Source organism: Entelurus aequoreus, linkage group LG07 (assembly GCF_033978785.1).
Source record: "Entelurus aequoreus isolate RoL-2023_Sb linkage group LG07, RoL_Eaeq_v1.1, whole genome shotgun sequence".
Taxonomy (NCBI): Eukaryota; Metazoa; Chordata; class Actinopteri; order Syngnathiformes; family Syngnathidae; genus Entelurus; species Entelurus aequoreus.
In genome coordinates, this window is record NC_084737.1 from 16,809,726 (window position 1) to 16,822,988 (window position 13,263).

Genomic DNA, 13,263 nt, shown 5'->3' on the forward strand with positions numbered 1-13,263 from the left:
TCAAGTACATAAATATTGTTGTATTGTGTATTATATAAAGTATATACATATTGTTGTAATATGTAGTATATAAATATTGTTGTTTTATGTATTATATAAATTATATAAATATTGTTGTATTTTGTAGTATATACATATTTTTGTATTATGTGGTATATAAAGTATATCAATATTGTTGTATTATATGGTATATAAAGTGTATAAATATTGTTGTATTATGTAGTATATAAAGTACATGAATATTGTATTATGTGGTGCATAAATATTGTTGTATTATGTAGTATATAAAGTACATGAATATTGTTGTATTATGTTGTATATCAAGTACATAAATATTGTTGTATTATGTATTATATAAAGTATATAAATATTGTTGTATTTTGTAGTATATAAATATTGTTGTATTATGTGGTATATAAAGTATACAAATATTGTTGTATTATGTAGTTTATAAATATTGTAGTATGATATAGTGTATAAAGTATATAAATATTGTTGTATTATGTGGTATATCGAGTATATAAATATTGTTGTATTATGTGGTTTATAAATATTGTTGTTTTATGTAGTATATACATATTGTTGTATTATATAGTATATCAAGTATGTAAATATTGTTGTATTATGTAGTAAATAAATATTGTTGTATTATGTAGTATATAAAGTATATAAATATTGTTGTATTATGTAGTATATAAAGTATATAAATATTGTTGTAATATGTAGTATATGTAGTATATAAATATTGTTGTATTATGTAGTATATACTATTGTTGTATTATGTAGTATATAAAGTATATAAATATTGTTGTATTATGTAGTATATAAAGTATATAACTATTGTTGTAATATGTAGTATATGTAGTATATACATATTGTTGTATTATGTAGTGTATAAATATTGTTGTATTATGTAGAAAATAAAGTAGTTAATAATTATTGTATTATGAAGTATATAAAGTGTAGACATATTGTTGTATTTTATTGTATATAAAGTATATAAATATTGTTGTATTATGTAGTATATAAAGTATATAAATATTGTTGTAATATGTAGTATATAAATATTGTTGTATTATGTAGTATATAAATATTGTTGTATTATGTAGTATATAAAGTATATAACTATTGTGGTATTATGTAGTATATAAATTATATAAATATTGTTGTAATATGTAGTATATGTAGTATATAAATATTGTTGTATTATGTAGGATATCAATATTGTTGTATTATGTAGTATATGTAGTATATAAATATTGTTGTAGTATGTAGTATATCAAGTATATAAATATTGTTGTATTATGTAGCATACCAAGTATATAAATATTGTTGTATGATTTCAGGGTGTGGCTGAGAAAGGAGAAGAAGTGATGGAGAACCTGAAGAATGGTTGTTCTCGTCCTCCTCAAGGCTGCTTGCAGTACATCCTGGATTGTAACGGAGCTGCTGTCACACCTAAAACTCTTCAAGAAAACTGAATATTCAACATTAATATTTAGTATCACATTCAAGATAAGTGAATACTAAATATTAATATTTAGTATTACATTGAAGATAATTGAATATTAAACATTAATATTTAGTATTATATCCAAGATAAGTTGATATTAAACATTAATATTTAGTATTACATTGAATATAAGTGAATATTAAACATTAATATTTAGTATTACATTGAAGATAAGTGAATATTAAACATTAAAATTTAGTATTACATTGAAGATAAGTGAATATTAAACATTAATATTTAGTACCACATTCAAGATAAGTGAATATTAAACATTACTATTTAGTACCACATTGAAGATAAGTGAATATTAAACATTAATATTTAGTATTACAGTGAAGATAAGTGAATATTAAACATTAATATTTACTATTACATTGAAGATAAGTGAATATTAAACATTAATATTTAGTACCACATTCAAGATAAGTGAATATTAAACACAATAATATTTACTATCACATTGAAGATAAGTGAATATTAAACATTAATATTTAGTATCACATTCAAGATAAGTGAATATTAAACATTAATATTTAGCATTACATTGAAGATAAGTGAATATTAAACATTAATATTTAGTATTACATTGAAGGTAAGTGAATATTAAACATTACTATTTAGTATTATATCCAAGATAAGTTAATATTAAACATTAATATTTAGTATTATATTGAAGATAGGTGAATATTAAACATTAATATTTAGTATTACATTGAAGATGAGTTAATATTAAACATTAATATTTAGTATTAAATTGAAGATGAGTTAATATTAAACATTCATATTTAGTACTATATTGAATATAAGTGAATATTAAACATTAATATTTATTATTGCATTCAAGATAAGTGAATATTAAACATTAATATTTAGTATTACATTGAAGATAAGTGAATATTAAACATGAATATTTAGTATTATATCCAAGATGAGTTAATATTAAACATTAATATTTAGTATTATATCCAAGATGAGTTAATATTAAACATTAATATTTAGTATTACATTGAATATAAGTGAATATTAAACATTAATATTAATATAATATATTAACTCCATGCAGAGTTAAATTGGGATTATTGCTCTTTGTGCTCGTTTTGGCCGCTTGTGCTTTAAAGTTGTGTGAATTTTCTTTCAAGCTTCTGTGGCTCAAGGAAGACATTTTATACTTTTTATCTTTACTGTCGTCAAACTGTGGCAAATATTTTTAACGTCTTTGCAAATTATTTTCATAAATGTTCCATTTTGCATGAGTGAAACTCATCAGAGGCGTTGTCGTCTTTTGTCAGACGTGTGTTGCTCCCATTCAGTGTTTGCACACACACACACACACACACACACACACACACACACACACACACACACACACACACACACACACACACACACACACTGTATGATTTCCAACCAAAGACTGAATAAATGAATTCAATATTGGTGATTATTGAATATTGATGGTATTAATTACAGTTCATGACAACAAAAGGTAAATACGAAGACTTTTCTTTCAGACATTCCAATATTTCTAACTTGTTTGCATCGCTTGAAAAGTTCAGAAGTTTGCATGACAGAAAAAGTGTTGTGTGTACTTGTTGTTTGTGTTGTTTGTGTTGCCGCCATGACACGTGTGAGAAGAATACACAACAGCGTGGAAGCAATGTGACGACTCAGCGATATTTGCTGTTGGAATTGTGCAAAGGTACACAAAGTTGTCGTTGCCAATAAAGTTCCCTTAAACACACAACTGACTTGTGTGTCTTTGTGAGTCGCACACTGGGAAGACCGTAGAGTCAACTTCTTGCACCTTTAACATAAATATAAACAATAACATAAATGTAAACTATAACATAAATATAAACAATAACATAAACATGAACAATAACATAAACAACAACATAAACAATAACATAGCTACAAACATTAACATTAACAATAACATAAACAAACAATAACACACAATAAAAACCATAACATAAATATAAACAATAACATAAACAAACAATAACACACAATATAAACCATAACATAAATATAAACAATAACATGAACATAAACAATAACAAACATATACAAAAAACAACAATAATATTAACATAAACAATAACATCAATAAAACAATAACATAAACAACAACATAAATATAAACAATACAATAAACATAAACAACATAAAATAAACAATAGCATAAACATAAACAATGCAATAAACAAACAATAACATAAACAAACAAACAATAACATAAATATAAACAATTAAATAAATATAAATAATAACATAAACCTTAACATTAACATAAACAATAACATAAATATAAACGATAACATAAACAATAACATAAACATGATAATATAAACAAACAATAACAAACACAAACAATAACATAAGAAATAACATAAACAATAACATAAATATAAACGATAGCATAAACAATGACATAAACAACAACATCAACATAAACAATAATATAAACAAACAATAGCATAAACATAAACAATAACATAAACAATAGCATAAACAAAACAATAGCATACAATAACATAAACATAACAATAACATAAACAACAACAAACACATAAACACAACAATAACATAAACAATAACATCACATTTGATCAACCACAGCAAACATTCTTAATTTTTGCATATTTATTTTGGTCTGCACTAAAGCAAGTAGAAAGTTGTTTGCCGTCAAATTCTGCTCAGACGATTTGTTACATCTTAGTTCTGCTCAGATGATTTGTTGCATCTTAGTTCTGCTCAGATGATTTGTTACATCTTAGTTCTGCTCAGATGATTTTTTACATCTCAGTTCTGCTAAAATAATTTGCTACATCTCAGTTTTGCTAAGATGATTTGTTACATCTTACTTCTGTTCAGATGATTTGTTACATATTAGTTCTGCTAAGATTATTTGTTACATCTCACTTCTGCTCAAATGATTTGTTACATCTTAGTTCTGTTCAGATGATTGGTTACATATTAGTTCTGCTAAGATTATTTGTTACATCTCACTTCTGCTCAGATGATTTGTTACATCTTAGTTCTGTTCAGATTATTTGTTACATCTTAGTTCTGCTAAAATGATTTGTTACATCTCAGTTCTGCTCAGATGATTTGTTACGTCTTAGTTCTGCTAAAGTTATTTGTTACATTTTAGTTCTGCTCAGATGATTTGTTACGTCTTAGTTTTGCTCAGATGATTTGTTACATCTTAGTTCTGCTCAGATGATTTGTTACGTCTTAGTTCTGCTCAGATGATTTGTTACGTCTTAGTTTTGCTCAGATGATTTGTTACATCTTAGTTCTGCTCGGATGATTTGTTACGTCTTAGTTCTGCTCAGATAATTTGTTACATCTTAGTTCTGCTCAGATGATTTGTTACGTCTTAGTTCTGCTCAGATGATTTGATACATCTTAGTTCTGCTCAGATGATTTGTTACGTCTTAGTTCTGCTCAGATGATTTGTTACATCTTAGTTCTGTTCAGATGATTTGTTACATATTAGTTCTGCTAAGATTATTTGTTACATCTCACTTCTGCTCAGATGATTTGTTACATTTTAGTTCTGTTCAGATTATTTGTTACATCTTAGTTCTGCTAAGATGATTTGTTACATCTCAGTTCTGCTCAGATGATTTGTTACGTCTTAGTTCTGCTAAGGTTATTTGTTACATTTTAGTTCTGCTCGGATGATTTGTTACGTCTTAGTTTGCTCAGATGATTTGTTACATCTTAGTTCTGCGCAGATGATTTGTTACGTCTTAGTTCTGCTGAGATGATTTGTTACGTCTTAGTTTTGCTCAGATGATTTGTTACATCTTAGTTCTGCTCAGATGATTTGTTACGTCTTAGTTCTGCTCAGATGATTTGTTACATCTTAGTTCTACTCAGATGATTTGTTACATCTTAGTTCTGCTCAGATGATTTGTTACGTCTTAGTTCTGCTCAGATGATTTGTTACATCTTAGTTCTGCTCAGATGATTTGTTACGTCTTAGTTCTGCTCAGATGATTTGTCACATCTTAGTTCTGCTAAGATGATTTGTTACATCTTAGTTTTACTCAGATGATTTCTTACATTTTAGTTCTGCTAAGATGATTTGTTACGTCTTGGTTCTGCTAAAATGATTTGTTACATCTTAGTTATAATCTGATGATTTGTTACATCTTAGTTCTGCTAAAATTATTTGTTACATCTTAGTTCTGCTCAGTACAGTTACATAATGACGTTATTAGCTATCGTGTTTGTTACATAATGACGTCATTAGCTATCGTGTTTGTTACATAATGATATTATTAGCAAATGTGTTTGTTACATAATTACATTTTTAGATATTGTGTGTTTGTTACATAATGACGTTTATTAGCTATCGTGTTTGTTACATAATGACATTATTAGCGATCGTGTTTGTTACATAATGACGCTATTAGCTATCGTGTTTGTTACATAATGACGTTATTAGCTATCGTGTTTGTTACATAATGACGTTATTAGCTATCGTGTTTGTTACATAATGACATTATTAGCAAACATGTTTGTTACATAATCACATTTTTAGATATTGTGTGTTTGTTACATAATGATGTTATTAGCTATCGTGTTTGTTACATAATGACGTTATTAGCTATCGTGTTTGTTACATAATGATATTATTAGCAAATGTGTTTGTTACATAATTACATTTTTAGATATTGTGTGTTTGTTACATAATGACGTTTATTAGCTATCGTGTTTGTTACATAATGACGTTTATTACCTATCGTGTTTGTTACATAATGACGTTATTAGCTATCGTGTTTGTTACATAATGATATTATTAGCAAACGTGTTTGTTACATAATTATATTTTTAGATATTGTGTGTTTGTTACATGATGACGTTTATTAGCTATCGTGTTTGTTACATAATGACGTTTATTAGCTATCGTGTCTGTTACATAATGACGTTTATTAGCTATCGTGTTTGTTACATAATGACGTTTATTAGCTATCATGTTTGTTACATGAAGACATTATTAGCTATCGTGTGTTTGTTACATAATGACGTTATTAGCTATCGTGTTTGTTACATAATGACATTATTAGCTATCGTGTGTTTGTTACATAATGACATTATTCACTATCTGTTTGTTACATAATGACGTTATTAGCTATCGTGTTTGTTACATAATGATATTATTAGCAAACGTGTTTGTTACATAATTATATTTTTATATATTGTGTATTTGTTACATAATGACGTTTATTAGCTATCGTGTTTGTTACATAATGACATTTATTAGCTATCATGTTTGTTACATGAAGACATTATTAGCTATCGTGTGTTTGTTACATAATGACATTATTCACTATCTGTTTGTTACATAACGACATTATTAGCTGTTACATAATGACATTATTAGCTATCGTGTGTTTGTTACATAATGACATTATTCACTATCTATGTTTGTTACATAATGACATTATTAGCTATCGTGTGTTTGTTACATAATTACATTATTCACTATCTATGTTTGTTACATAATGACATTATTAGCTGTTACATAATGAGGTGTGACATAATGCTTACAACACATTGGAGCAGACCTGGGCAAATTAAGGCCCGGGGGGCCACATGCGGCCCGTTAAGCTTTTCAATCTGGCCCGCCGGACATTCCTAAATAATTGTTTTTAGATGTTTAAGATGGAGAGTGTAGCTGCCATTATGATGTGCAGTGATGTTTTCTAATGACCGTAAGTCTTCAACTATACTAAGTATTTCAATGGTTGGAATCTGCACTTTTGGATGATATACTAGTTACTATGGTAATCTAATTAGTAGGGCTGGGAATCTTTGGGTGTCCCACGATTCGATTCAAAATCGATTCTCGGGGTCACGATTCGATTCAAAATCGATTTTTTTTTTTTCAATTCAAAACGTTTCTCGATTCAAAAACAATTTTTTCTTTTTTTTTAAACAATACACAACAATACCATAATAATGCAATACAATTTAATTTTGGAGTTCTGAACTTGTGATTTCTTGCAGTGTTTATTAAGTGGTAATATGTCACATTTGTCCCAATTAACTTTATATCCTGATAAACAGCCATATTCAGTGATGACATTATTGATATAAAGAAGAGAGGAGTTAACATGTGACAGGTAGAGAATTATGTCGTCACAATACATCGATAACTTATTATACTGAGAGCCAATATTTATACCATGAATATTATTTTCACTTCTTATTTTTGCAGCTAAGGGTTCAATAACCAAATTAAATAATAATCCAGATGCAGGACATCCCTGTTTTACTCCTCTTTTTAACGAAAAAGGTTCTGAAATATGATTATTGGTTTTGACTGATGCCATGGGCCTTGTATAAAGCATCTTAATCCATTGTATAAAATTATCTCCAAATCCAAATTTACGTAACGTGCAAAACATAAATGACCAGTTTATGCGGTCGAATGCCTTCTCCGCATCAACAGTACATACTGCTGTGGGATAAGGGAGACTTCTAGCATAGTAAATAACATTAAACAATTTCCTTGTATTGTCTGAAGATTGTCGACCTTCCATGAAGCCAGTTTGGTCAGTATGAATTAATTTTCCTATTACATTTGATAATCGCGTGGCTAAGATTTTTGCCAAGATTAAAAAGGATTCTCTATTCATTCAATACATAGGATTTCAGCAGGACCTACCCCAGTCTGCTGACATGCAAGCAGAGTAGTAGATTTTTGTAAAAAGCTTTTATAATTGTAAAGGACAATGTTTTATCAACTGTTTGCAATGATGTACATTTGTTTTAACTATTAAATGAACCAAAAATATGACTTATTTTATCTTTGTGAAAATATTGGACACAGTGTGTTGTCAAGCTTATGAGATGCGATGCAAGTGTAAGCCACTGTGACACTATTGTTCTTTTTTATTTTAATGTCTAATGATAATATCAATGAGGGATTGCATTGTTATGGTGTTGCTGTGTATTGTTTTGTTGGATTGATTAATAAAAAAATTTAAAAAAAATAAAAATTAAAATAATTAATTTAAAGGCCTACTGAAACCCACTACTACCGACCACGCAGTCTGATAGTTTATATATCAATGATGAAATCTTAACATTATAACACATGCCAATACGGCCGGGTTAACTTATAAAGTGACATTTTAAATTTGCCGCTAAACTTCCGGTTCGAAACGCCTCTGAGGATGACGTATGCGCGTGACGTAGCCCGGGGAACACGGGTATGCCTTCCACATTGAAGCCAATACGAAAAAGCTCTGTTTTCATTTCATAATTCCACAGTATTCTGGACATCTGTGTTCGTGAATCTGTTGCAATCATGTTCATTGCATTATGAAGAAGGAAGCTGAGCAAGCAAAGAAGAAAGTTGTCGGTGCGAAAAGGACGTATTTTTCGAACGTAGTCAGCCACAACAGTACATGTTTACATTCCCGAAAGATGCAGTCAAGATGGAAGAACTCGGATAACAGAGACTCTAACCAGGAGGACATTTGACTTGGATACACAGACGCCTGTAGAGAACTGGGACAACACAGACTCTTACCAGGATTACTTTGATTTGGATGACAAAGACGCAGACGTGCTACTGTGAGTATGCAGCTTTGGCTTTTTTTTGCGTATGTACGTAACTTTTTAAAAATATATAAGCTTTATGAACCTTGGGTTAGGTGAACGGTCCTTTGGGCTGAGTGATTGTGTGTGTTGATCATGTGTTTGAATTGTATTGGCGTGTTCTATGGAGCTAGGAGCTAGCAGAGGAGCTAGGAGCTAGCATAACACGTACCGTACCGTACGTGCGCGTCACGTACGTAACTTTTTAAAAATATATAAGCTTTATGAACCTTGGGTTAGGTGAACGGTCTTTTGGGCTGAGTGATTGTGTGTGTTGATCAGGTGTTTGAATTGTATTGGCGTGTTCTATGGAGCTAGGAGCTAGCAGAGGAGCTAGAAGCTAGCATAACAAACACGCAGGTGTTATTATGCAGGATTAATTTGTGTCATATTAAATATAAGCCTGGTTGTGTTGTGGCTAATAGAGTATATATATGTCTTGTGTTTATTTACTGTTGTAGTCATTCCCAGCTGAATATCAGGTACCGTGAGTATGCAGCCTTGGCTGCTAAACATTTGATAACTTGACCGTATGTGCGCGTCAGCGTCACGTACGTAACTTTTTAAAAATATATAAGCTTTATGAACCTTGGGTTAGGTAAACGGTCTTTTGGGCTGAGTGATTGTGTGTGTTGATCAGGTGTTTGAATTGTATTGGCGTGTTCTATGGAGCTAGGAGCTAGCAGAGGAGCTAGGAGCTAGCATAACAAACACGCAGGTGTTTTTATGCAGGATTAATTTGTGGCATATTAAATATAAGCCTGGTTGTGTTGTGGCTAATAGAGTATATATATGTCTTGTGTTTATTTACTGTTGTAGTCATTCCCAGCTGAATATCAGGTCACCCCCGGCTCTCACAGCATCTTCCCTATCTGAATAGCTTCAACTCCCCACTAGTCCTTCACTTGCACTTTACTCATCCACAAATCTTTCATCCTCGCTCAAATTAATGGGGAAATTGTCGCTTTCTCGGTCCGAATCTCTCTCACTTCATGCGGCCATCATTGTAAACAATAGGGAACTTTGCGTATATGTTCAACTGACTACGTCACGCTACTTCCGGTAGGTGCAAGCCTTTTTTTTATCAGATACCAAAAGTTGCAATCTTTATCGTCGTTGTTCTATACTAAATCCTTTCAGCAAAAATATGGCAATATCGCGAAATGATCAAGTATGACACATAGAATAGATCTGCTATCCCCGTTTAAATAAAAAAAATTCATTTCAGTAGGCCTTTAAATAAATAAAAAATCGATTTTTAAAAAAAAAATTGGAATCGATTCTGAATCGCACAACGTCAGAATCGCGATTCGAATCCGAATCGATTTTTTCCCCCAACCCTACTAATTAGTTACTATGGTCATCTAACTAGTTACTATGGTAATCGAGGTCACAGCAGCTCAGACGAGGCACCAAGCAGTGTGGGTGGGGAGCGTTTCCACAGACGCAGAAGGAGATTTTCACAACAAAGTTCTACAGCTTAGTGATGTATCAGATATATCCGATTGTAGTTTGGTTTATTTTGTACCCTTCGCGTTCATATTTCACTGTTTGTTACATTTTTGTTGCGTTTCAGTTGATTGTAAAATATGTCGATCGAAAGGGGGTGTGACGTTCATATGTTGTCAATATTCAGTGTTTTATCCTTCATAGAAAAATGTAAAATTCCATTACGTTTTTTAAGGCGGTCTGTCATGACGTTTTTAGCATTCAATCAGACATTATTGTGAGGTTTTGTATTAGTATTAGATATACCGGCCCCCAGACACATTTTTTTCTCTAAATGTGCCCCCCCCCCGAGTCAAAATAATTGCCCAGGCCTGCATTGGAAGGACAGCGCCCTCTACTGTCGGCGTGTGTACAAACATTGATTCAATGACCAAAAAGTAGACAGAAGAGAAATAAAAAGCCTTTTCCAGTCAAGTTGGCAAAGAATGAAGTGAATTTTATTCAAATAGTGACGTTTGACCTGATCAAGAATGAAAAACGTTAAATATTTAAGACAATAATGTTCTAGTGTGGACATTTGAGACGTTGCCAAAATGTGCAAGTTCATCTTGGTTCTTAAGACAAGAGCAGAAGATATCATCTGCTGACTTCCACACAAAACTAACTTGTGTCGCGTTCCTTCACGTTGGCTAAATGTGCGCTTGGATCGCTACACGGGCAGGCTCCGCCTCCACCTCTCCTCGTTCTTTGGTTCCATCAGAAGGGGCGGCCCCCTAAAAGACGGGCAGCCTGCTGGAGGTGAGCGTGCAGGCGTGGATGTCCTCGCTGTGCGCCGCCCGGTGCAGCGAGGGTTCGGACGCGCTGTGGTTGATCTTGGGCAGGGCGTGCTGGAGGAGCTCGATGGAGGACAGGATCTTGGGGAGAAGAGCAGGCTGGCTGACGTGTTCGCGAGGCGACCCGAGCCGGCGGCGGGGAGCTCACCTGTGGGAAGAGAGGCCTGTCGTCCTTGGACTTCTTGATGCAGTCCGCCACCAACCTCTTCATGGCTTTGGGACAGTTCTTGTACAGCTTGCTGAGGTCCGGGGTCAGGTAGCCTCGTCCCACCATGAAGATGATCTGGCACAACAAAAACAGGACGAGATTTTTCCTACGCTTTGAGCCCTGCGGCTTGTAGAATGGTGCGGCTCATCTATGGATTTGTCTCGGATGCAAAGAGTTGTCATTAAATGCTATGGCCCCATCTGAACATACTTGCCAACCTTGAGACCTCCGAATTTGGGAGATATGGGGGGGGCGGGGTTAAGAGTATATTTATAGTTAGAATTCACTGAAAGTCAAGTATTTCTTATATATATATATATATATATATATATATATATATATATATATATATATATATATATATATATATATATATATATATATATATATATATATATATATATATATATATATATATATATATATATATATATATATATATATATATATAAAATAAATACATGACTTTCAGTGAATTCTAGCCATATATATATATATATATACATATATTTATTTTATTTTAAATATATATATATATATATATATATATATATATATATAAATGAAATAAATACTTGAATTTCAGTGTTCATTTATTTACACATATACACACATAAAAATCTGATCTACAAAATGTTTACTAATTCACTGAAATTCAAGTATATATATATATATATATATATATATATATATATATATATATGTATATATATATATATATATATATATATATATATATATATATATATATATATATATATATACATATATAAGAAATACTTGACTTTCAGTGGATTCTAGCTATATATATATATATTTATTTTATTATATATATATATATATATATAAATAAAGAAATACTTGACTTTCAGTGAATTCTAGCTATATATATATATGTATTTTATTATATATATATATATATATTTTATTTATATATATATATATATATATATATATATATATATATATATATATATATATATATATATATATATATATATATATATATATATATATATATATATATATATATATATATATATGTGTGTTCATTTATTTACACATATACACACATAAAAGTCTGAGCTACAAAATGTTTACTAATTCACTGAAATTCAAGTATTTCTTTTATTTATATATATATATATATACAGTATAAATAAAAGAAATACTTGACTTTCAGTGGATTCTAGCTATATATAAATAAATAATGATAAATGGGTTATACTTGTATAGCGCTTTTTTACCTTCAAGGTACTCAAAGCGCTTTGACAGTATTTCCACATTTACCCATTCACACACACATTCACACACTGATGGCGGGAGCTGCCATGCAAGGCGCTAACCAGCAGCCATCAGAGGCAAAGGGTGAAGTGTCTTGCCCAAGGACACAACAGACGTGACTAGGAAGGTAGAAGGTGGGAATTGAACCCCAGTAACCAGCAACACTCCGATTGCTGGCACAGCCACTCTACCAACTTCGCCACTATATATATATATATTTTATATATATATATATATATATATATATATATATATATATATATATATATATATATATATATATAAATAAATAAAAGAAATACTTGACTTTCAGTGAATTCTAACTATATATATATATATGTATATATATA

General features: G+C 30.5%; 2 protein-coding genes across 3 annotated transcripts in view; one reads left to right on the forward strand and one right to left on the reverse strand.

The window, feature by feature from the left end:
* syn2a (synapsin IIa) overlaps positions 1-2,914 on the forward strand; it is a 29,020-nt gene extending 26,106 nt beyond the window's left edge. The window contains exon 11 of the mRNA XM_062051947.1: positions 1,347-2,914. Within this exon, the coding sequence (XP_061907931.1) occupies positions 1,347-1,481 (135 nt within the window). The 3' untranslated portion in view covers positions 1,482-2,914. The remainder of the gene's footprint in view (positions 1-1,346) is intronic.
* Positions 2,915-11,063: 8,149 nt separating this feature from the next.
* Positions 11,064-13,263, reverse strand: part of raf1a (Raf-1 proto-oncogene, serine/threonine kinase a) — a 38,912-nt gene continuing 36,712 nt past the window's right edge. For both annotated transcript variants that reach the window (XM_062052718.1, XM_062052719.1), the window contains exons 16-17: positions 11,570-11,704; positions 11,064-11,502 (exon numbers count right to left, since the gene is read on the reverse strand). In XM_062052718.1, coding sequence (XP_061908702.1) covers positions 11,362-11,502; positions 11,570-11,704 — 276 coding nt within the window. In that variant the 3' untranslated portion in view covers positions 11,064-11,361. The remainder of the gene's footprint in view (positions 11,503-11,569; positions 11,705-13,263) is intronic.